Consider the following 25754-nt stretch of genomic DNA (forward strand, 5'->3'; position numbering starts at 1 on the left):
GCAATACAGTTCCAACAGAAGTGTTGAGAGTGTTCTCTCAGAAAATCCTGCTGAAGTCTAACACCACAGACAAACAGGACTGAAATCAAACCAGGTGGTTTGGTCCCTAAATAATTCCTGGCTTGTATTCTGGATCAAAACATTGATTCAAAGTGAAATTCAAAGTGATTTCTCTGCAAGTCAGTTAAGTAACCTATAAAAATTGTTAAAGAAGTATTTAGAAGTAGCATTTGCTAAAAATAAAATGGCATATTACATTTTAGCAGACTCAGTAAAATAATTCCAAATCTCACAGGTGAGTGGGTAAGTTCTTATCCACACAGATTTCAATATTATTAAGGAAAATATGCTTTCATTACAGTAGTGTCTTTGAGTGTGACAAAAAAAAAGAAAAAGTTACCATGTTTTCCATTACAAAAGTGTTTATATTCACCTTGAATTTCAGGAAAGAATCTGAAAAATCACTTCAGAATTCTGCCTTTGATTGAAACAAGGTCTGCAATCCCCTGCGAACGTTACACAGCTCCTCTTCTTGCTGTACAAAAAAAAAAATACATTTATCACTTTTATTACACTGTATTTACCACATGCTTTTGAAAAAAGGCAGATTTTATTCCATGTATTGCAATCCTGGTGCACTGTACGTGCTGCTTAGTCTATCAAAGATGAACTTTTCAGCATTAGGACAGAACTAAACAAGTCCATTCACATCTCCCTGTGGCTCCCATCCCTCAGGTAAGGTTTTAAATAAAGTCAGTGACATTTGCATTCTGATTAACTTTTATTTTTGATAGGGGACTAGAAATCAAAATTTTAGTAATTTAGTGTTCAAACTTCAAAAAAAAAAAAAAGAAAAGAGGACAAGATAAATTTATTTACCATTTCTTTTAGAAATTTCTCTTGGAGTCCTTTTATGTCTTCTTTCAGCAGATGCATCTACAAAAAGACACTGAATGCATCTCCTCTGCTCACAACTGCCACCACATTTTCAAGCAAACAGTGATTTCCCTAAATGTGTCATAAGCAAGAGTTGCAGATGCACCTGCCTATGGAAAAGGATGTTTTCAATTTTTTCTTTCTTGGATGAATAACACCAGTAAACAAAGTCACAGAATCCAGAATAAATCCTGAGAACTGCACACACCTTGCATGGATGAAATCCAGGCATAAACACTGAATATTGTGAAATTAAGGGACATTTTAAGGCAAAAGCTAAAAAAATTATTATGTATCATTAATATAATGCTGAGGATAAAATCTTCAGGGAAAAAAGTCAATATTGGTATCTGTGGGTGCAACTGAGGAATTATTTCAATAAGCAAAAGAGAAGTTCACCATACCTCTGAAGTAAAAACATTTTCTTCACAGTCAACAGAATGGTAGATATTCTTTTCAAATGAAGTTTTAAGAATCTGAATTCTAAAGAAATAAAGGCAGTTTAAACAGCTTTGCCACATAAGAACTTCCTACAATGAGCACAAACACATCCCATTGTTGGGAGTCTATTTGCATTTAAAGCATGGATAAATATCCCCATCATTGTTACTGCTGGAACAGTCCCTCAGCTAGGTGGAGAAATTTAACTGGAGAATAATTACATGAACATTTTAATCTCATTTTCTCATCAACCATCTCTCTTTTATAGAAGGACTTGCAGAGAGAAGAGAAGTTGTGCCAATCTCCCTCAAGTGAACAGAACAGAAATCTCAGGATTAGTGAACCCTACTGACCTCTGCTGCTCATTTTTCATGTACATACTAAAAGTGTGGGAATGCTTTTTCCAAAAGGTCTGGAAAGAAAAATATTGAGAGATATTAATCAATGGGAAGTGATTTTCCAAACTAAAAGTCATTAATTTCTAATATGAACGAAATGACAACCACAGGCTGAACACAGAAGGGGCAGGAGTTACACAGCCCCCACAGGAGCTGGAAACACCCAGCCCATTAAAGCACTTGTGGTTTATTGTAGGAGGAAAAACACACAGGAGTTCATGCAGTGGGTACATGCAGGAAAATGCAGAGTGACCTTGGCATTCCAAGAGCATCTCTGACACCCCAAAGGCATTATTTGAAATTTGACCCAACTAGAAGCAAAAAGGTACAAGCTTAGAAAATTAAAGATTATATTAATCATCTACAGATTCCAAAGAATTCCCTTTTACCCACATTCAAACAACTAAAATACAAACCGAGAATTCTTTTTCCATGATTTTCAGGGACTGAGAGTCCTTTTCAAACTTCTCAAGCTCCTCAGTGAGAGTAAAATGAAATTTGTCCAGCTGCCTGATCCTACCAAAACAAACCAGGTTACTTGCAGAAGGCATTCACTGCACTTTTTAAGGATGTTGTACCAGAATTCTGCCATTACTGACCTGCATTCATGGAGTTGGTAACTCAGGGTGGCCAAACGCTGATGGGCAGCTCTCAGTGTTTGCTTATTAAAATTGTCCATTTTCCTGGAGCGGTTCTAAGAAGGTGTTTTAACATCAAATTCAGATTATTTGCACTTTAGAAAAAAAACCCCAAACTGTAATATTCAGTACTGTAACTGCTTCATATCACAACAAACCCCCTTTAAAACTGTAATGGTGTGGTGCAAGCCAAGTGTCACCCATGTGCTCATGTACTCCCCCAGAGATGCACGTGAAGGGTCTTGCCTCAATTTTCTTGGCAAGTTCCTTCTGGAGCTGCTGACAGATGCTGATGGCTGAGCAATCAGGCTTCCAGAATTCTGCATCCAAACCAGACAGGTCATTTGCAGATTGAGTGGAGACACTTTCAGACACTGAAGAGAACAAAAAAAAAAAAGTCAAATTCAGTATTATAAAGTCCCCAGTCTGAAGTTAGGACAGCTTTTGTTCTAAATAAAATAATATCATCAATTAGAATCTGGTTCTATTTGCATATCAATTTTCTGACTTTTCCTATGGATCCAGTCTCTAAATATTTAGCATTTTTTATTCTTTGCTTTAACATGTAAAATGCCTTTTTATAGAGATTCTCTTTCCTTGTTAAAACTTGAATTTGTCACATTATTTTAAAACTTGGCACTGTCAGTCCATGACCTACCTTTGCAAGTAGCAGCATCATCTGTTTTAAATAATTTTTTGGGCTGTAAACTAATTCTTCTCCTTCCTTTCTTTTCCTCCTCTTTGCTTGTTTCTGCCTCATCAGAGCTGCCCTCTGTGGCACTGGGGTAAGTTCGTTTGTGCAATGTTGGTAGGCTTGGTCCTACAATAACCATGGAAACAAAGCTGAATTTTAGCATTATTTACCACAATGAGATGGGAGGATAAACAAGATTTTATTGACATTGGATGCAAACTCTAGGAGGATGTATCTTGGCTTTAAAACATGAGAATTGGATAGAAATTAATAACCATTACATTTATAGAGGGCTGTTCAACTGAACTCTGACTGATGAGCAAGTCTGGGATTTTTTCTGATAAAACCATTATCCCCAGAGTAGCAGCAGGAGCACCTCTAACTTTTTATCTGGAGCACAACTAACTCTTTACTAAAGCTGCATTTTGGAGCCTGATTTTTAGGTTTTTTTGGTGATAATTAAAACAACACAGAAAATGAGAAAAAGAGTAAGAAATTGAATAGTACTGAAAATATATAAACTATAAGAAGATTTAAAAACTTTGACCATATTTTTATGCCAAATAAAACATTTTTCTCAACCCTTATGGAGACACATAGGAAGTTTTTTTCTTTAAATTAAATGTCTGTACCTGACTCATTCATGGGGCAATAAGGTTCTCTAATCCAAGACTGTACTGTACTCCTGCTGGAAGCAGACAATGGGGATGGTGCTACACAATCCTAAAAGAAAAGTCATTGATTTATTTATTAGCTTCAAAGTTAAATTGCTTTTAGAAGTGTCCATCACAGACTCACATTTATGTTGTGAAAAATAATTTATTTTTTATTGGAAATCACTAAGAAAATATTGACTCCCTGTTATATTTTTTTACATATGTATTGTAACTGATCTTGTTGGGCAATAATTCTTTCACTGTATCCAGATGATAAACAATTATCTAATTGATCTCCAATATTTAAAAATTAACTATTAGCAGGTCCCAAAATCTGTGTTAAATTCTGAGATGCATTTCCCCACAGACTCACATTTATGTTGTGAAAAATAATTTATTTTTTATTGGAAATCACTAAGAAAATATTGACTCCCTGTTATATTTTTTTACATATGTATTGTAACTGATCTTGTTGGGCAATAATTCTTTCACTGTATTATCCAGATGATAAACAATTATCTAATTGATCTCCAATATTTAAAAATTAACTATTAGCAGGTCCCAAAATCTGTGTTAAATTCTGAGATGCATTTCCCCTAAACCTCAGCACGTGGAGAGGAGATGACAGAGATGCAAAGCTGCAGCTCCATTCTGGAGAGCAAGGAATGCACTCACTCACCTCTTTACTCTTAGGGAGAGGTTTGGTGGCATCCTGGAGCTTGCCTTTAGCAGAAATGTCTGAAAAGCCAGACTGGGGACTGGAATCCTCACTGTTATTCCCTGTTTCCAGCACAGCTCCCTTTGTGTGTTTTCCACTGTCAGCTTTATAGGCTGTTAAGCTGAGCTGCACGTTGAGGGAAAAAAATCATTATTGAAAGGAGATGTCCCTTAAACATCATCACTGTAAGCTGATAAAGCAAAAAGCTGCAGTTCTCTTCTGAAGAGCAAAGAACTCAGGAACATACCTCTTCCTTATTCTTGGGGATAGGCTTAGTGATATCCTGAAGCTTTCCTTTAACAGAAAATGTGTCTGAAATGTGACAGTGGAAACTTGAATCTTCATTATTATTACAGATTTCTGCTGCAGCTCCCTTGGAGTTTTTGCCACTGACAGTTTTATATGTGGTTAAGCTGAGCTGCACATGAACAAAAAAACCCAAGCATTATTGAGAGAAGTAGTAAAAACCAGTTGGCAGGCAAATGGAACAATTTCAGTTAAAACAACTCAAGAGAAAGGGTAATGCTCTTACCAACGATGCTTCAGCTGAGAAAACTGGTGAGAAGCTTTTCCTCCCAAATGCCAACTTTGCTGTCTCAGGGGATTCAGTTACAGCCAGGCTTTGCATACTCTTGTTTTGTGGACAGAAATTACTGGGAGAGGATCCTTTCTCAGAGTTCAGCATTTCCCTGTCTCCTGGTGACGACTCCTGCAGACCAAGGGACCTCTCACTGGAGCTGGGCTCTGGGCTGGCACCTCCTGACACCCTCTCAGCACCTGGGGACAATTCCTGCACTGTCAGCACCACAGGGGGACTTGCACAGGGGCAGCAAAGCCTCACACTGCTCCTGCTCCAGCCCTGGCAATTTCCAAGTCTCAGATGTGTGGGATTTGGCACAGGCCTTGCCACCCTTCCCCTTTCTGCCTCTGTTTCAGCAGTACCAGATTTATTCTAACACTGACATAACGTGTTTCTGTATTACCCTGATATCAAAGAACTGCACCAACCTACAGATGTGTTAGTGACATCTAATACAATTCCCTAAATTCTGTGCAACAACTGGAATTCTGGGATATCTCATTTTAAAAGCACGAAATAAATGTTAAGATGTCGCAGACATTTTTTTCATAGAAATCTTTTCTTTCACATTTGTCCATCTTCTGGGAAGCAGAGCCCCAGAAGAAGAATGTAAACAATTGTTATCAGCTGCTGTGAAATGCAGCAGGTCTCCCTGTGATTGGCTCATCTTCCATGGGTACCATTGGGTACCATGTGTACCATTAAAGGCCAATCCCAGGAGCAGCTCAGGGACAGATTCCCTGCACACAGAACTTTGTTATTCATTCCTTCTATTCTATTCTTAGCTGAGCAGCTCTCTGCAACTTCTCTTCTTTTTCTTTTTAGTATAGTTATAATGTATTACATATCTTATATGAATAAATCCAGCCTTCTGATCAAGGAACAAGATTCTCGTCCTTCTCTCACCACAGTGACCATCAAAGGTCACTGTAATATTTCCTCACCGGAGCTGCCGGGGGTAGGTGAGTGAGGCGGCCCTGCAAGGAGAAGAAATCTCCTGGCCCTGTTTCTTTCACTCCTTTGCAGATTCTGTAACAAATTTGCCCTAAAACCCAGGTGGGGACAAAGAGAAGCCGTTCCTTGTCGCAGACATTTTTTCATAGAAATCCTTTCTTTCACATTTGTGCATCTTCTGGGAAGCAGAGCCCCAGAAGAAGAATGAAATGTAGCAGTGTCCCTGTGATTGGCTCATCTTCCATGTGTACCATTACAGGCCAATCCCAGGAGCAGCTCAGGGACAGATTCCCTGCACACAGAACTTTGTTATTCATTCCTTCTATTCTATTCTTAGCTGAGCAGCTCTCTGCAACTTCTTTTTCTTTTTAGTATAGTTATAATGTATTACATATCTTATATCAATAAATCCAGCCTTCTGATCAAGAAACAAGATTCTCGTCCTTCTCTCACCACAGTGACCGTCTAATGATTTAAATATAATAAAGTAAAATGAAAACAGGAAAATAAGAGAGAGGAACAAAACCTAAGAAACACAAGCAATTACACAAAACAATTCCTTACCACCACTGGCCTCAGTGCAGCCCCAAGCAGCAACAGGTCCCTTCCAACCACCCCCACCCCAGTTGATGTACTGAGCAGGGCCTTCTGTGGTATGGAATATCCCTTTGACCAGCTGGGGTCAGCTGTCCTGACCATGCCCTCCCACAGCTTCTTGTGGAGCCTCTCACTGGCAGAGCATGGAGCACTGAAAAGTCTTTGCTGTTGGGCAAACACAACTTAGCAAGAACTAAAACATTACGGTGTAATCAACATTATTCTCATCCCAATTTAAAACAGAGCATTGTGCCAGGTACAAGGATGAAAATAAATTAAATAATATAATTTAATAATATAATAATATAATTTAATAATATTAAATGGTGCTGCTGTGATAACCCTCAATTCACCTCCACCTCTTGTTCCAGTGCTGCTAAAAGGAGCAGTGAAAGCACCTACATCTCATTGTCTCCAGGGAGGCAGGGCTGTCAGCTGAGGGCATCTCCAGCTGCCTCTGCCCTGCAGAGCTCCTGCACTCAGCCAGTGCTCTCTGCACAGAGCTCTCCACTCTCTTGGGCTCCACAGGCACAGCCTGCAGCACCTTTGGCTGCTTGGATTCCTTGCTTGGCCCACTCAGGTGCTTCTATCAAAACACAAAATTATATAAACATCTTTGTAACCACAGTGTCCATGAAAGCTGATAAGCAGAGATAGAGATTTATTATCTATTAACATTGATCAAGCAGAAGGATCATCATTAAATCCAGAAGCAGATCAGGTTTTCCAACATTAATAAACTCAGAATTTCTTTAACTCAACACAAATTTCTATTCTTATGAACTACCTAACTACTGGAGGCAATCACTGATGTTTCAGGATTTAATGAATAAAGTTTATAAACCTTTCCATATATATAGTTAGTTATAGACTAACTATATATATGGACAAGTTATGCTAAAACAATGAAAATGTTTCAGCAACAAGTGTTCCTTCACTAAAAATCCATTTGGATATTCAGGAAATGTACTGACACAGCATTACCAGCAAGATTTGGCTCACTGAACCCTCCCAATTTAAGGACATTTTCAAAATATTGCCACATTTTCAGAATACAGCACACAGTAGTTCTTTGCAGCAGAATAAATCTCATAAATAGAAACCAAAATTTGTTATGACTAAGAAGATTATTCAGGACTGATTTTCTAAGCAGCTCAATACTCATCATTAACAAAGGGGCAATATTAAAAGAATATTAAATTAACTTCAATTTGCTTATGTTGGGCACTTAAAATTCAGGAGTACCAAGTACAAAGCAGAGCACAGTTTACTTTGAAAAACATGGCAGGAATGGATTTTTAATAATCAAGTGGAACTGCACACCTGAATTTTGGATTTCTCCTCCCTGGAGGTGCATGTTGGAATCCTTTCTTCAGGCTCAGACTCAGAACTGGAAGGCTCTTTGTAATTTTTTGTTGCTGCTGCTCTTCGAGGGAGTTTTTCTCTGGTGGATTTTACCATCATTTCATCCAGTTTTGAATTCTGGGGTTTACATTTGTTTATCTTTGGAAGAATAAAATCATCTTCAGTTAACAAGAATGATTAATAGATACATAAGATAAAATGGCAGATCACTTGGTTTGATTACTTGAAATGACTTGAAATGAAATTTGATTACTTGAAATTAAAAAGCTTTTTACCAAAGCTCAGAGAATCCAACCATCAGTCCACTAAAACCAGCACCCAATGTAGAAAATCATTCTACCTCACTCCTGACTGAAAAACCAGCTAAATATTATATGAAAAGAATACAGTACTTGAAAAAATAAACTGTATTTAACAAGTGATCTGGGAGAAACGTCACATATTTATGAAAAATTATTTTAGAACAGTTGCTGGGGGGAACTAAGAGATTTTAAATCCATATTAAAATTCTAGGTACAAATTCACGTTTACCTTTTTCTTATTTGCATTTTTGCCTTTAGCTTTTTCCATGTGGAAAGCAGGTTCCAAGGATTTTTTTGCTGCTACAATACAAGAAGGTTGAAAAATCAGGAAAATACTCAAATGTTTGACATTAGTTTCAGCTGTAAAATAACAAAATCACTTTCATGCCCACAAATTGACTGATTCAGTAACTGCTTTCAGCCCATTATTTTGAAAAAGACATTTTTTAAATTGACAATAACTTGTACCTGTCCCATCCTTCCACAGTTTTCCACATTAAAGTACAGAATTTATGTAAATTGATCTTTATAAATTATTAGAACTAACTTGGAAATTCTTTATGCTTGGCAACAAGACAACAAAAATACATAACATTTGCAACACAGCACATACCATGCTGTGCACTTTGTAGCTATGGACCAATTACTGCAGCATTCTTCAGAAATATGAAAAAAATTTCTTACTTTTGTCTGTGGTCATTGGTTTCCCTGGTTTTTTACTTCTACTGTAATCAATTATCTGGGCTTTAGGTTTCCTCTTGGATTCCTGCAGCCAGCTAATCTCTGTCTTGCTGTCATCCCCTCTGTTTTCTGTGTCTGAGTCACTGAAGAGATGCTTCTTGTCTCGATTGTTTCTGCTCTACAAAACCCAAAAAAAGTTCTTAAGTTATTAATTTTTATACACAGCCTGCTTACATAACTGGGATTTAAAGGCAGGAGGACAAGCTGTGCTGATCCATAAAAATCTGAGCCTTACCTTCTTTCCTGCCTTCCCTTCTGTGCTGGATTTATTGATGGCTGTGCTCCTTAATCAGAGAAATAAAACTCATCTTTAAACATGGCAACAAAGCTGAATTTTAGCATTATTTACCACAATGAGATGGGAGGATAAACAAGATTTTATTGACATTGGAAAATAGTTAAAATAGTTGTTCTAAAGCTTTTTACTATTCCCATGATATCTGGATTAAGGATTTTAACAAAGACATCTACTTTTGTTTCCACATTATTTTGGGATTCCCTGTTCACCTTAAACCCTAAAGGTTGTTTTTGTTTCCCAGTTTTCAGTAGGAGCACACAGCAACAACAAAGCCCTTTCCAGGAGGATCATTCACCAAAAACCATCTCAATCTATTCAGCACTTTCTCTCCTTGCAGCATTCCATGAGGAAAACTATTTCCTTCATGGAACACATCCTTTCCTTTTTATCACCTTCCCAAAGGGCCACAGCCTAGAACACAGCAATGTTTATTGCTTCAAAACCAACAGAGCCAAGATATTCTTGTCAGGCAGCACTGCCTGGAATGTTGTGACTGCCTGCTGCAGAGTGCAGGCTGTTCCAGGAGAATCAGCAACCAAAACAGAACATCCTACCCTTTCCTGTTTGCCTCTGTATCAACACTCAGCTCAGGCACACGCAATTCTTGGCTCTAAAAATGCAAATAGAGAAGAAACAAAGGAAGATTTTCAATGGTTACAAAATTTGTACAAAATTAAGCAGGCCACCAGCCAGTAACTGCTAAGGAGGCTTTTATCCTTAGTTATTACACTCAGTAATTAAGGGTCATTAATTTCTGTCTTATAGAATTTATTTAATAGAGCTGACAGTTAAAACCAATACAACTGACTGGAGCTATCTCAGAGCAATACAAGAGCTCCCACCCACCTGCTTCACAACCTTCCCCAATTCACTGAGCCACAAGAAGCAAAACTCCCTTTTATCATCATTAGATTTTCTTTTTGCTAAAATATCTGCACAAAGATGTCTTTAAAATGAGGATTAGAAAGATGCCAATAACATTTTCAGGATAATTTAAAATAATGATACTCCTAACACACTGTTTAATTCTTAATTCAGGAAAAACATCATCACAGCCTGAAGTGGCCAGAATCTGAAGTCATATTGAGCATATTGTTCAATATTTGAGAATTCTGGAGGTATTTACAAGACAAACTTTCTGCCCCACTCAGTTTACTGATATAATTTGAATTTTCAGATCTTAATTATACTTTCAGTACAACATTTGACTGATTTCCTTTCTATTCTATTCATAACATAAATTTTAGTTATTTCTTACTCCAAGCTTGATTGTAGGCTCATTAAACCCGCTGATGTTAAAGTTGTAGACATCATCCCTGTCAAACAGGCAGAGATCAATTTTGTGACTGAATTAATGAAAAGTTCACAGAATCAGGTGTGGGCAATCAGAAACTGTGTTTGAAAATGTTGTAACTACTTACAGATCATGACCAGCAGTTATATTAAGAAAAGAAGCAGTTTTTAGGGTCCTGTCCTGAACTTCTTCCTATCCATAAAAGAGAAGTTAGCTGCTCTGTCAAATTTGGACTGTGCTTCATAGACACTGTCATCTCAAAAAGCAACTTCTTTAGTTCATTATGAAGATAATCAGGTTGATTAGCAACAGTTCAATATGGCAAAACAAATCTGCAGCCAATGCATCATTAACATCTACAGATCATTAATATTGAATGGTATTTATGAACTTTCCCTTTACACCTATTGACTTCCACCATGTATTTACATATTAAAAACAATTCCAAAAAAAAGCACAAATGTGTTACCTTGGAGAACCTGGATTTGTTTAAAAGTGTCCTAAAAATAAAGATACATTTTGTTAAATGCTAATTAGAATATATGCATTACAACACTGCCTATATAAAAAAAAAAACTCATCAAACCCAGTAAATTTATTCATGCATTTAAATACAACATCAATTAAAAGATGGATTAAAAGAGCCCAGCCCCTTTCATTTATCAGCATTCATGGGTACATCACAGAGACACCAGAGGCACACAAAAACTCAGCACAAAAGGAAATATTTCACATTGTACCTGTTAAAGCCCAGGGAATCTCTTGCTTTGCTCTTCTCATCACTCTTGTCTCTGTATCTGTCACTGATTTTACTGATCAGTGATTTGGCTGCATCTGCCATTTCTTTAGACTTTGGTTTCTATAAAAACAGTTTAACACTCAACATTCAACAGAAGAACAAAGCTGCAAACAGAACTTCAGGTTCTTAAGAACCCCCTAAACTTCATGAAATGCCTCTTAACGGATTAAATTACGTTAATTTGAGAACCATTTTCCCTTGCATGACAGAAAACCCACCAGTTTTGAATCACTGAAAATGGGACAATTCTCTTAAATGCAAGTGAAAGAAACAAAGGTTAAAAACTCACTGTCTTGGACTGTTTTGGGTTTGCAGTCTCTTTTCTGAGGAGAGCATCAGGGTCCTCTTGTGCAAGATCAGAATGGAAAGATGTGTCACACACTCTGGCTGGAAGAAATGTTTTTAACCCATGGTTCAGTGGTAGTTTCAGTATTTTTCCCTCCTGTATTTAACAGTTTGTGTTCCAAATGATCAACACTGACTCCTCCACTGAGGATGGGATCAATTTAATTTTCTTGGTTCTGTTTTTTTTTCATTTGTTTACATGGAGAGGTACTTCAAAAAGCTGAATAAATGCTTTTTGTGTCACAGCTCTTTCACTACCAATAGTAATAAAGGAAAAAACAATCATTATTGCAAGTTCATTTCTCTGACTCTATTGTTGGCAAAGTGTGACCATCACCTGGGTGGGATGCACGTGCCAGTGACAGATTTGCCTTTTGCTTGTCCCCAGCTGTTCCATTCTTCTCAGGAAGAGGGAATGTTCTTTTTTTCCACGTTTCAGTTTTATCAAAAGAAGTCTCCAAAAGACCAGGCAGCCTAACAAAGACAACACCATCCTACTGTCAGAACTTGAGTCTTAATTATAATAAAAGTGTATCATAAATAGGAAAATGATTCAATCTTAGAGATGGCAAAGCATTTTACATTGCAACAAAATATCAATTCTGGTGATGCTTGAAAATCCTCCCTTCAAAGTGACTGACAACAATGACTTGGAATTTTTTTCCAGTACTTACAAAGGTTTGTGGCTTCTCCCAACTGGCTGAGAATCAGGAACAATATCTAACACTTCATCTAAATGAGACATTAATTTGGTGTCAATTATTATGGCAAAAGAAAAAATTAAAATAATTTTAAAAGGACTGCCAATGCTTGTAAAATTACTTGCCTAAAGCTTTCTTTTCTGTGGCCTCTGGTACCATTTTTATGACTGCTTCAGAACGGATTTGCTACAGTGGAATGACACCCAAAAGGAAATATTAGTGCAGGACCATAGGCAGTACAACATCATAAATTTGTGCTTTCTCTAATCAAACATGACTTTCTTGTTCTCATTTCATGGAAGTGCTGTTCCAGTACCTTCCATGTATTTCTGCCTCATTCCTGGTATCTGACTTCCTAATCTGGGCTGTTTCACAGAATTCATTGTCTGCTGTGCATCTCTGCCCGTTCTGGGAAGCACAGTAACACTGCTACTCAGAGCCCATAAAAGCCAAAGAAATGCTCTAAACAAAACATTCTGTACATGACAGCCCTTTTCAAAGCATGGCTGTATCAAAAAATGCTTCAGAGTCCCATAGTCTGGGGCTTGACCTGAATCTGAGCAAGGCAGACATTTACAACATTTGTGTATTTTTGCTTTATAGTAGTGAAAGCCTGACCAAAAATGTACTAAAAAAATCAATGCTTTAAATGCTGCAAGCTGAAGACATGAACATTTCACAAGCACAGCTGAGTGTATTCTCTGTTTTAGGGCTATTTCACTGCTGCATAGCAAATCAGAAGTTATTGCATGCACATTTCTCCTATTATACACAAAGGAAGAACTGAGGTTCCAGAAAAAAGCAAGATAATTCTGGGGTTAGGACTGATGAGTGAATGCAAATTGGGCCTAATTTTGTTAGAGTTCAGTCTGACTTTAAACATGTCAAACCTGAATTTCAGAGGGCAAGGAAATATAATGCAATAAAGTAAAACATACTGTTTTCTAAAAGTGACTTGCTACCTGTAAAACTTTAGCCCTTTAAAATATGAATTAGGAACAAATTAGAATAGAAATGAATGTTATTCTAAGAAAAGGACTTAGCTACAGAGGACATGCATACTGCAGGAGGCTCCTCATAGAAACTCTTGGTTCTGCTCTCATTTATTGTTCCATTGTCAGACCTGTTAGCAGAGCTGGTCATTTCCAAAGGCAATTTATACCTCCCTTTAAAAGGAGTGGCTGAAACAAAACAGAGACGTGGTAGAACTCCATCAGTTCTCCCATTACAAAAGGAAATGTTCTGCCCACTATCCCAGCTATTCCACAAACTCCAACAAAAGCTGATTAGTTTTGATAGCAGCCCCTTCTGGACCTTTAATAATTCCATTTATTCCAACTCTGCTATGGGGAGATGAGGAGCTCAATGACTGTGGATGTCTGGAGGCAGAAGCAAAGCTTGTTACAGGCTGGATCTGCTACAAACCAGTTGGTTTCTATTTAAAGACTTCAGTGTAATTTTTTGTATATTTTTACTGAGCTCTCAGCTGGTTCCTGACAGCAGCAGAAGTTCCAGGTGACCCTGGGCAGTTCCCCCTGTCTGGGCACCAGCAGCAAGTGCCCCTTAAACATTTCAAGTTTTAAAATCTGCTCAGGAGATTTTCTCTCTCTCCTTTTCATTTCCAGCTGTGCCAAGGATCACAGTTCATGCCTGAGTATCAAAGACCATTCACAGTGTATTTTTACCCTGAAAGCACTTGCAAACTTACATGTGCTGATAAAAAAAGAGGAACTCCTTGTGGACACACTTGCAGTTCTAGGAACTTGCATAGATGCTTCAGACACTTTCCTTTTACGGGATGGAGTTACCTTGAGGAGCAGAAAGAACTTGACCATAACACACTGATTTAAGGATGACAGCACAAGAATTCAGAATATTTATTGCCAAGAGCCTCTTGTCCATTTTTGGAGTGTCAATTGTTGCTGCTGCAGGCATCAGGGCAATGTGATTTTTATGCAATGTGATTTTTATGCAATGTGATTTTTATGCAGTGTGATTTTTATGCAATGTGATTTTTATGCAATGTGATTTTTATGCAATGTGATTTTTATGCAGTTGTATTTCAACAAAATATTTTTAAACTGAGATTTGTGGGTTTTGTTTTCTAAATTAATTCGATGAAGTATGGGCAAATCCTGTCCCTTGTTCACCAAGGGATTCCCTGGAGATTCTAAAAGCTCCAAACTAAGGAGAAATTGGTTTCTGAACACCCAGTACTGCCCCAGGAACACAGTAACTGTTTCAGTTTGTAGCCCCTCTCCAGCAGGGCTACATCCTTGAGGCCAAACTTCACTTTTCCATCCAGGACATCTGAGCAAATCCTCAGAAACTTCTCTTTAAAGAGAACTCTCAGAGCATTGTGGTCTAAAGGTCATTAACAATTCATTTTTATTTCTGCACGTTACTGGAGTTTCAAAATACCAACAAATTTTTTTCTAGCTTAGTGTCAAGCCATAAGAAAAACAATCAAATTTTTATTACAGTACTGACTATATTCCAGCTGTCAAATAAGGTGTTTAGACTATTAAATACTACAAATATTTAAACTGACATGCATTTTCTCCCTACTCCTCTTTTTTTGACAACCCTGCTTACCTTGGAGGAATCACCTTGGAGTTTTTCTTGACTGTTACTTTTACTCTGATTCCTCAAATTTCCAGGAGATTGCTGAGCTTTGTATTTACTGAGTTTCTCCTTCTCCTCTCCAGACTTTTCTTTGAATCCTGGTGACAACTGACTTTCTGGTACCATTACCTATAGGGTATTTTAATTTCTTTTAATTTGTATACAATATTTGGATTTTATAATGTTTTATTTTTATACAAACACACATAGCATCTTCTTTACCCCAAGTAACACATCCCCCACTGGAGATTCTAAAAAATTCAGAGGTTACAGACTTTTAGTTTGAAAAACTTCCAACTTAATTACTATTTTTGTTACAAGGATGGGTTTTCAAATAACAATGCACATAAAAGAACTTGCCCTGTGCATATTTGTCTGTTTTGTTCTATGATTTGGATATTAATATCTCCCCAAAACCACAATACATACATACTAGACACCAGTTGCCTGGCTTTAGACTTATCTGTGCTTGTTAATATTTTAAAGTCCTTGTTTTTACTGTTTATAAATGATGAATAATCAGACTAATTAAACAACCCCAAGAAACCATCTCAGCCCACTGAGGCAGAATACCTGTGATCCACTTTCATCAAACACAATGTGGACACTTGTTTTGACTACTGACGTGGACTGCTTCTTGCTGAAATCCTGCAAAGGGATTTGTCAAAACAGACACTCTGCTCTTTTTTTAAACAAGAAACAAAATATTTCAGTGAGAGATCATAAGTGTCTGAAATCAGATTGTACAAATTCACAGCAGTTTCACCCCTCAGGAGTTCCTCAGTCAGAGCTCAGGACACAGCAGTTTGTTAGAAGCAGAAAGGAGTAAGGTGAGGCTTGCTGGAATGTTTTACTAAATGAGTAAATTCAAGAGTGTTAATTGCACTGCAAAACAAGACAGCTCATGAATCATTTCTGGAAGGATTTGTAAGCAACCAGGCTGCATTTCTGGAAAATTTAAAATTCAATATGCACAATTTGACGTTAAGGTGTTGTGTTCTCTTTGCAGCCTGGAAATTTTTGTTGCAATTCATTTTCAATGTTGGAATGAAAGAACCATTTCAGTGCTGAGTCCAGCACTGCTGAGCTCTAACCCATGTCCCCAAGTGCCACATCCCTGTGTGCCTCAAATAACCCCAGGGATGGGAACTCCACCCCTGCTCTGGCAGCCTGGGCCAGGCCTGGATAACTTTTTTTCTTTTTTTCTTTTCCAGTGGAAAGATTTTGCCAAAATCCAACCAAAGCCTCCCCTGGTGCAACTTGAGGCCATTTCCCCTTGTCCTTATTAAGCATCTTTCCCAAAGCTCAGCACATGATGAGTTCTGTAGCAGGGATGTTCAGAGAAACTCTTGGTAGGGAAAGATTCCAATAATCCCAGCTGGAAATTTCAAATGGCAATGAGACATCGAGTTTGAATCAATTTAAAACTATTGAAAAAGGTGTTTAAATCTTACCTTGCATTTATGAAATCCATAAATCTTTATGGTCACATCTTTGATTTCCAAGATAGAATCAAAAGAGAAAAGGAATTTCTCTCCTTCAAGAGTGCCCACACTCATTGGGCTTTTTAGATCTATTGTTAATAATTTCTTTGAATTGTTTTCTGAACAAAAAAAAAAATTTGAAAAGCAGCTTCATTTCAATTAAACAGCATCTTATACAATCTTTGTCAACACATGACACATTCTTCAGTTCAGGTACTAAGATTAATATTTTATTTAATTCCCTCTAATCTACAATAATTTTATTAGCAAAAAAATTCTAATGTTTGTATTTTAGAAATACTTATTCTGTATATTATTAAACAGATTTTTCTTTGAAGGTTACTATAGCTGCAGACAAATGACAGATATTTACTGTTCTAACAAGTACAAAAGGAATATTGTTACCTGCCATTGCTTTATGCCCTGTTTTGTATTGAAATAACTCTAAGGCATAATTATTAAATTGTTTCCCTAAAATCACACCAGCATACCCAAAGTGCAGCTGTGACTGCAGTGCAGTTTTGTCCCTGATAAAAACAGCTCCTACAATATTTTAAGTGAGAATTCTGCTTTGCTAGAGTGAAGTCAGTACTTTAAGGTTAATCAAATTGAAATGAGATTGAAAATCCAAGTTAGAATACAATGAAAGGTCCCATTTTTGAGTTCAAATACCTTCCAGGCTGTACATGTTGACATCTTCTTCTTGTATAATGACTGTTTCCCACTGCTGGTCCTTATATGAAAAACACATTTATTATGAGTTATATCACAATTAAAAGAAATTCTATTCTATCACAATTAAAAGAATGTGGATTTGCTGCCTCGGGAGAAGCCAGAGGGAGACAAAACTCAGCTTACTGCATCCTCTGCTGCCACATAGAAGGAAATGCTCCTGCTGCCAATGTTGAAATCAACCCAAAACTCTTCCAGGTTTTCATCTGATGGTATCTGCAGCTAAAACAAAAAGAATAAGATAAAACAGCAAGAGCAGAGAGCACTGATTACTACCAGCTAAGAAGTCTCATGTTGGTCTGAACCCCTGACAAACTTTCAGTCCATGCCTATTTTATACTTCTGAAAAAAGGTAATTTTCTTATTTTTATCTCTATTTTTTCTTAACTAGAAGGCAGAAAACCTTACCTCATACTCATCAAGAGCTGCTGATAAACATGGGAATGTAAAAACCCTGTAAGAAAAGGATATTTTTTCAAGTATTCTGTAATGCTGTAAATAAATTTTGCAGATCTGAACAAGTGATTTTTACCCCAAGGTTGTAACATGAAATTTAATCACAACATAAAATCCTAAAAAAAAAATCAGTTTTACCTTCTTTTGTCTCCAAGCATGCCATTCACCTGGTTGAGAAATTTTCTGCAATCCTATTAAAAACACAGAAATTTCTTAAAGAATTGTAAGATGGAAATTTCCCTCCCTGGCAATGTTTTTCATGTGACTTACTGTCTCAAACTCTGAATCTTTAATTCCTTTAAATGCAGTGGACACGAACTCCATGGGGAACCACTGGGAGGCCAGAGCTCTCCTTTGCCTCTCTGACACCATCCTGCACAGAGCCTCTGTGATGGCCACTTGTGTGTCATAGTCTGCAGCACAAGGAATTCACACAGCAGCACATTCAATAACCACTGAGGTGGGAGATGGAAAGCATCTAAAGCATTTTAGCAGGAAATTGGGGTAAGCAGTGCTGAACATAACCTAGATCCCACCAGATCCAAACATGCAACCCAGAAAGGGTAATTCGAAAAAGAACTGTGGGAATAACAATGGCTAAACAAGTTATTTCTCAAAATTTTTCAAACTTTCCACCACTGTCAGAGCCACCCCAGGTGTTGAAACAAGAGAGAGGAATTTTCAAGTTTCATCTCTCTGAGCTGGGGAATTGCTGGATACCAAAGTGATCCCTGAGGGAAGTTCCAGTACTGCTACCCAGCCTCAAAGATTGACTTGTTTATCATTTTTCCTATTTGAAAACTTTGATTCTAGAAAATCAAAAAATTTCCATGAGTTTTCCATACACTGAACAGACAGAAACATTCCAGTTGCAGACTGTTTTCATGCAGTATTTATATTTTTCAGGTAACCTTAACCATAACATTCTGCAGCTTCCAAATGCCTTTAGTTTCTTCATGGGTCTGCAGCTAATTTTTAAGCTCAATACTAAATTAAGTCCCATGCTCACCTCCAGAATCCAAAATTGTCCTCCCCATTTCACTCCTGCCAAACAAAGGGACATTTCATCAAAATGTGACAGCAACACAAAGCCAAATAATAAATTTATCATAAACTTTCAAAGTATGAGAAAACCCCCAAATTCCATGGAACTGTTAAGAGTTCCAAGGGGTAAATACCTCTGGGAGCAGTGCCTGGGACCTGAATCACCTGACAGATACAATTTTGACTCTATTGGCTTTTCTGAAGTAAAATGATTTCCAGTGCAAACAGCTCAACCTTCCAGTGACTGACCCACTGTGCTGCCAGCACATCCTTACAAACAGGAGTTTAATTATTGTGTGACCAGTGGGATGGGGAGAATTCAGACTGGGAAAGAGGAAAATTCAGGCTTCTGATGGGGAATAACCCATGAGAACACCAGTCCCCAACCACCACTGAGAGCTCACAGCAAGTGCAGAAGTTGAGTTAAACAGGGCCCAATCTGCACAACAGCACAGTAAAAACCCCCTCCCAACCCTGCAAATGATGGAATGCTATAAAAATACACTGAAGGTCATTTACATGACAAGCAACATCTCCTTTGTAGAAAGAATATTTTTCTTGGAATCTTGAGGGATGTGGTCAAGCAATAAATTCAGTTTTTTTATTACCTAAGAAGAGTGGAAAAAAGGGAATATAAAGTAAGTTTGTTAAACTGAGTTATTCTTATTTTGAATAATAATAATGTATTTCATACCACTGAAGAAAGCTTAAGTAACTGCAAAACAAGAAAAGACAACAAATTTTACATGACTTTAAATGGTATTTATCATGCTAAAACAACCTCAATTTCAATAAACTACTTTAGTTTCAATGGGAACAGTAGTTGTTCAACAGTTGTTCCTTATTTGCAGGTTTAAATAAAGAAAAATCTTCCAAAGCCAGAATTGTGTCTAAAGTTGATTGCTGAGCTCAAGTGTACCTTAAATTAGCTATTAAATATAAGTGTACCTTAAATTTTAAATTAAAAAAACATTTTCCTTTGGGGATGTAGCCTTTACAAAAGACTTTTTTGTCATTTCCCTTTCTTTAGAGGGAAAACCCCTGACAACATGAGGTTACTAAAACAAACAGGAGAAATTTGGAGGTACTGGAAGGAATGCAAATTTCCTGCAGGTGACTAAAGAATTTACAACCAACAGCCTCAATCCTATTTCTAGCACTTGCAAAGCTCATTTTTTCCTTATGCTTTTCTACAGCTTCCTCACCAGAACTTTAATATCACTGGTTTGGAATTTACTCTTAAAAAAAAAAAAAAAACCCCAAAAACCAAACAAAAAGCCCCAAAACCACAGGTCAGTAATCTGAAATACTCCAACATATAAACAACAAACATTGCCAGAAAAACATGATACAATGCTTCTAGAGCACTACAATATTCTCTTTTTTGTTAAAGAATTGTCTCCACAAAGTTTAACACACTAACTTTCTAAACTGCTGCTTAGAAAGAAGGATGTTTACCTCCTGCTGAACATAAATATTAATTCTTGCATCAGTAATGAGGGAACATGTTCTCAGAAGGAAGTTTTCTAGTATTTGCATTTTACCTAACAGGAAAGAAAGAAATCAAAGAGTTGTCAAGAGTCTGTTAGGATGTCCCTCATAAACATTTGGGAAAGGATTCATTTTCATTTAGAAATTAAATACAGTGTGTCTGTCTTTTTATAAAGGATTGTATATTGTATATATACATTTTATATGTATATATATATTTTATATTGTATATATACATTTTATATGTAAAACAGAATAGTTATTTCAATTTATAATAAGCATGTTTCTACTCCTGTGCATCACTGTGTAATTCCCCTGGGTAGGAGATTTATTAATTTTTTACATTGAATTGGTCAATTCCATAACTCAGCTCTCTGAGACACAACTCAGGTGCTGGAATTTGTCTCCCCAGGGCCAAGGAAATGAATTTTTCACTTTGTTCCTGACACCAAAGAGTCTGCAGGGCCTTTCCCCCAGTGCCACACTGAAAGGGAAGGGCAGGGTGACACTCACAAGGACAAGGCCAATCAGGAAGGATCAGTGGGCTGTGCTCAGCTGGGACAGGACCTTAGAAACAACTTATTTTAGGAATAACTCAGGTAATTTGTCATCTCTGGAACTTATTGAGCTTTTTTATTACTGGCAACAGAAAGCTACAAGGAAATGTGTCCATAGAGAAACCCCAAACTAAAGGTGATGCCACAGGAATGAGAAAAGTGGTCCTATGTGTGTCCTGAAAAAGATATTTTAAACTCTCACTTCTGGTTTTTAGCTCACCTTCAGGTCTGCTATCACACACAACCTGCAATAAAAATAACAAACCAAATCATTTTGATAAAGAAAATATTACAGCATTAAAAAAATCACAGGAAAAATGTACCCAAAGGAAGTAATTTAAAAGTATTTAAGATTTTGAAATAATTTTGTCAATAACAAAGAATCTAAGAGATGATCCCTACTAACAAGTGTGTTTTTCCCAAAATTATATTTCAGTTAAATTTACTGAAATTATTTCACCAATGACAACAATTTTTATGAAGAGAACTCACAGATCTTATATACTGGATTAGCATCCCAATAATGAGTGTAATTAGAATTTAATAAAGGTTAATGGTTTTTTTTTTTTGTTAATTCAGTATTTAGTGTTACTGTTTTTTTTTAATTTCATGATGCCAGCCAAGAACAGAAATTAGTATGACTACAGCAAACTGTTTAACCAAAATGACTTATAATCTATTTCAGAAGTCATTGTAATGTTAACTTGAGGAAGATATTAAATAGAAACATATTTAAAGTCCTTTTACTGCTAAACCAGTAACAATTACTTTGACAAATTTTATTATCAATGTATTTTTACCAGCAACGTGATGAAGAAATCCTCAGCCAGAGTTGTAATCATTTCATTCTTTTCATTTCCTCTGAGGACCAAAATTCCTTTTAACTTTTCAAACCAATTGACCATGTAAAGGGAAAACAAAGGGAAATCTATTTTAATAGCCTGCAACAGGACAATGGTTTGTATTGTACTTCAGTAAAACTACACAAACTCTAAATTGATTAAAACAACAACAGCAGCCCCACTCTGCTGAGCAGATGTTTGAAATCCTTCACTCAGGCCTAACAAAATTGGGTGATTTTAAGGACTTTTTAAACACAAAAATTGGAGATCTACTTTGGCACCTGCCTCCACAGACAAAGCAGCTGAAAATTGATAATGGCTGAATGGAAGTGTGGTGTTTGATGAATACAAGCATAAAGTTATCACCCTGGTTTTGTTTGTTATTAAATTTTATTTATTGTTTTGGGCCCTTGTAATGTAAACCTTGTTAAGCAACAGGCTTCAGTAACTGCAAAACAAGAAAAGACAGCCAGTTCTACACGACTTTAAATGGTACTTATGTTACTAAAACAATTTCAATAAATTTCAGTTTCAATAAATTACATGAGTTTCAATGGGAACAGTATTTGTTCAACAGTTGTTTCTAATTTGCAGGTTTGTTATTATTATTATTATATTGTTTATTCATTATTTGTTTATTATTAAAGCAGTCGAGAAGGCAATTGAGGAACTCTCATCTGATTTTGCCATTAATTTTCTGCAGTGAAATCTCTGGGGAAAGCAGAAAGGAAGTGGGGTCTGGTGTTCAGTTTTTGCTGAGTTACAAATTATTAATGCATCTAACATGCAGGTTAAAATAATAATTAGAAAATCACTAAAATCTTTTGAAAGAGCAGGTACAAAATCACTGCTGTGGGAATTAACAAAAAAAAAATATTTAAATGGCACCAGGAAAATCTAATTCCCAAGTCAAAAGCAATATAACAAAGCTCATGAAAATACATAATCTTGTTTCAGTTGCTGTAAGCATATCTAAATTAATTATATACTGCATGATTTGCAAAACCCTCACTGGGATAGAGCAGCATCCCTTTAGAAGGGGTTACATGACAAAAAGTGTTTAAATATGAACAATTTTTGTTGCAAAGTTATGGGAATCTCTTAATTCTGACTCAATCAAGGACCAAATCAAACACTGAGCTGCTCAGCACTGGAGCACTGCTCATGCATTTATTCCTGTTTATATATTTATATTTATATATTTATATTTATATATTTATATTTATATATTTATATTTATTTATATATTTATATTTATATATATAATATTTATTGAGGAGTTCACAGATGCTTTATGGTTTTACTTATCCTTCCAACAAGGCCGTGTTTCATCATTGCTGTGAGTCCATCTTCTCCTGCTATGCTCATTTTCTTCCCACATTTCTGAATAGCATTTAGTAAAGTAGAAATGCTTTTGACTTCTTGTTTGTCAAGTGCCTGAAATCAAAATTACAACATGAGCTTTAGTCTGAAGTCCCACAAGAACATGTATTTAATTAAATTGATGCCTTTTTTTGTTCTCAAAAGCCACCTTAACTGCAGCTTGAAGGAGAGATTTCATTCATAAAATTTATTTTTGGTTCTTAAATCAACTGCTGATGTCAATCAAGACAAATGAAAAAAATCTTTTCCACCCTCTTCCAAAGATGGTGTAGATGATTTTGATGCAATGATTACATTACCCAACACAGAAGCTTATCCAATTTGTTGACAAAGTTTTTGCTGCATTTGTGAGAGACATTTTCACATTCTTCCGTGGCCAGAAATTGTTCTAAGGATTGGAAATCTTTTTTTCCTGCAGCTTCATCAATTAACTTTTCAAGCTGTAAGCAATAACCAAAGCAACTGCATTACTGTATGCTTAACACTGATATAACACATGTAATTAACACAGATTTGATGCAAGTTTTACACAATCGCCTGCTGCACTTGAAGCAAATATTCCGAATCACAAAATAATTAAGCATTAAACCTTAAGTGCAGAGCACCCTATCTAATATGCTTATCTTGCAAATACTTATGCACTGAGATTCTAATTATTTGCTTTAACAGGTTTTAGTTTCCTCATATTACATCTAAATTCCTACAGAAGTGTTTGTTGTATCAATGCCCCTTACTTGGTATGTTCAGTATTTTACACTTCTTAGTTACCTTATCCATTTTACCCCTTTATTCTTTCTAAATTTCTTTCAATTACAACTGGATTTCAACATTTTGATCTTAAGTATCCCCTAAGTTGATTAACCTCTGTTGAATGCATATGATTTGTTTTCATCAGCAGCAATTCCCAGTTCCTCCTGCTTTCCACCCAGCTATGTCAAAAGAAAATTTCTTCCCACCACACTAAAGACTTTCCTTACAATCAAATGTTAGTAATTAAAACAATCAATAATCATATCCTGCTCCATCAGCACATACCTGCATCTCACTCCTGGCTGGCATTTTTGCAATTCACCAACTCAGCTGCCTAAAAGGGAACAATCATCACACTTGAAAAAAGTTTTGCAAACACGTTGGGAATCAGTAAAAACACATTACGAACTCCAAAGTTTGTCAGTGTATAAGTGCTATATAAATGCTGTTTAAACAGCTGGGGATGTAAGGAAACTTTGTTGCATGGATAAACAATTGTTTAAAGCAAGGGAGAGGAAGGAATGCTCAGTTTCACGGCTGGAGGCACAGAGGGGCCTGACAGGACCCTCAGGATTGCCCAGCAAGGACAGAGCACAGAAGGTCAGGGCCAGGTTATTCAGCACAGGCGAGTCCACAGCAAAACTGCATAGAGGCCTGGCCATAAAATAGTGAATTAAATCATTTAACACAAATACAATAAATGACACAAAAAGACTTCTAGATTATACATACAGCGACAGACTCCAAAGTGATTGTCACCAGATAAAAGCAATATCTGGGTAACAGAGGTTTCTGAAAATAGTGTATCAATACTCAAGGGCAGGAAAAATAATTGTTTTGTGGGACATTTAAGAAAACCAACGAATCTGTTCACGCTTTGTATGAATTATTTTAGACCAACCAAACCATGTGCAGTCAATACTGCAGCTTTGGTCTCCACGTCCCAGACATTATACAGTCAAAACAAATAATGATTAAAGATAGGGAACTGGGACACAGCCTAGCTACTCCTGCACTAAATAACACAGAAATAACAAAACCGGGTGATTTTTAGTTACTTTTTCCAACACAAGAACACAGGGGGCTCCTCTGAGGCCCGTGCTGGCAGCTCTCAGCTCTGCTGTCTCCGGCCCGCTCCCACAGCCCTGAGGAGGAATCCCAATTCCCTTCTCCACCCTCCAGGCCCCGCTGCCCGCCCCGGCCCGACCCGGCCTCACCGCCCGCCCTCAGCGCGGGCCGCGCCCCGCGGGCCCCGCCGGCCAATCAGGGCTCGGCAGCGCGGGAGCGGGCCAATGGCGAGCGGCGGGGGGCGGGCCCTGCGTGCCCTCAGCGCGGCCGGCGGGAGCGCCCTCAGCGCGGCGGGCGTTGCTGGGGCACCGCCCTTGCCTTTGTCTACAGCCGCTGTTCGGGGCTGATTTCCGTGCACACACAGGAATTACTGGGCATGGCTGGCTAAACCAGTGTAATCCATTCCTGTGCTAAATTTAGAAGCGCTTTCACTGCCCGAGTAGGTGCAAAGGCACGCTCGGTTACAGACCTGCTGCGGGCTAAAGGCTTCCACTGACGTCTGTGGTGTTTACTATGCAGAGGGAACTGGATAATGTGCTTAAGTGGAACCCAGCAGTGCACTGGATAATGTGCTTAAATGGAATCCAGCAGTACTGGATAATGTGTTTAAATGGAGTCCGACAGTGCGAAAAGGGGGGCTTCACCTGTACTGGTGTGCTATTGCTGTATCTGTTGCCATATCACAAATACAGATGATAAAATAAATCTCACTTACTCCAGAAGAGTATCAAGAAGTGTCTCCAAGTGTCTCCTAGAATAAGCAGCAGTAGTGAAGCATCTAGGAAAGAAGTCACCTTTCACAGCAGCTAAACCTGCAGCAATTGTAAATAAAATAGTACTGCTGATTCCCTGAAATGAGAAAGAT

General features: G+C 37.3%; 1 protein-coding gene across 1 annotated transcript; it reads right to left on the bottom strand.

The window, feature by feature from the left end:
* SYCP2 (synaptonemal complex protein 2) lies at positions 1–24989 on the bottom strand. Its single transcript, XM_064729896.1, has 45 exons — positions 24880–24989; positions 24107–24155; positions 23371–23511; positions 22997–23125; positions 21647–21751; positions 21067–21091; positions 20257–20342; positions 19318–19406; positions 18764–18798; positions 18025–18167; positions 17893–17945; positions 17707–17752; positions 17425–17520; positions 17239–17299; positions 16537–16685; positions 15656–15730; positions 15053–15211; positions 14166–14265; positions 13520–13638; positions 12583–12643; positions 12431–12488; positions 12094–12230; positions 11701–11798; positions 11353–11471; positions 11082–11112; positions 10740–10804; positions 10577–10634; positions 9873–9928; positions 9256–9304; positions 8964–9138; positions 8509–8579; positions 7936–8115; positions 7015–7198; positions 5014–5258; positions 4729–4899; positions 4443–4607; positions 3740–3830; positions 3072–3233; positions 2660–2787; positions 2375–2469; positions 2192–2291; positions 1731–1789; positions 1341–1419; positions 880–936; positions 1–535 (listed from the first exon to the last, which is right to left on the bottom strand). Exons 2-45 carry the CDS (start codon positions 24128–24130, stop codon positions 467–469), a joined length of 4398 nt encoding a protein of 1465 aa, XP_064585966.1. The 5' UTR covers positions 24131–24155; positions 24880–24989; the 3' UTR covers positions 1–466.
* Between the last annotated feature and the right edge of the window lie 765 nt (positions 24990–25754).

This window comes from Zonotrichia leucophrys, chromosome 20 (genome assembly GCF_028769735.1).
Source record: "Zonotrichia leucophrys gambelii isolate GWCS_2022_RI chromosome 20, RI_Zleu_2.0, whole genome shotgun sequence".
Classification (NCBI taxonomy): Eukaryota; Metazoa; Chordata; class Aves; order Passeriformes; family Passerellidae; genus Zonotrichia; species Zonotrichia leucophrys.

Excerpts from the sequence above, each read along its gene's own strand:
- SYCP2 (XM_064729896.1), bottom strand. The coding sequence starts at position 24,130 with ATGCCAGCCAGGAGTGAGATGCAG. Across the intron at positions 13,639-14,165 it reads CTCTTTTTTTATCAGCACAT|CCACTCCTTTTAAAGGGAGG; the intron begins GTAAGTTTGCAA and ends GTTTTGTTTCAG. Across the intron at positions 11,113-11,352 it reads GATTCCCTGGGCTTTAACAG|GACACTTTTAAACAAATCCA; the intron begins GTACAATGTGAA and ends CTTTATTTTTAG.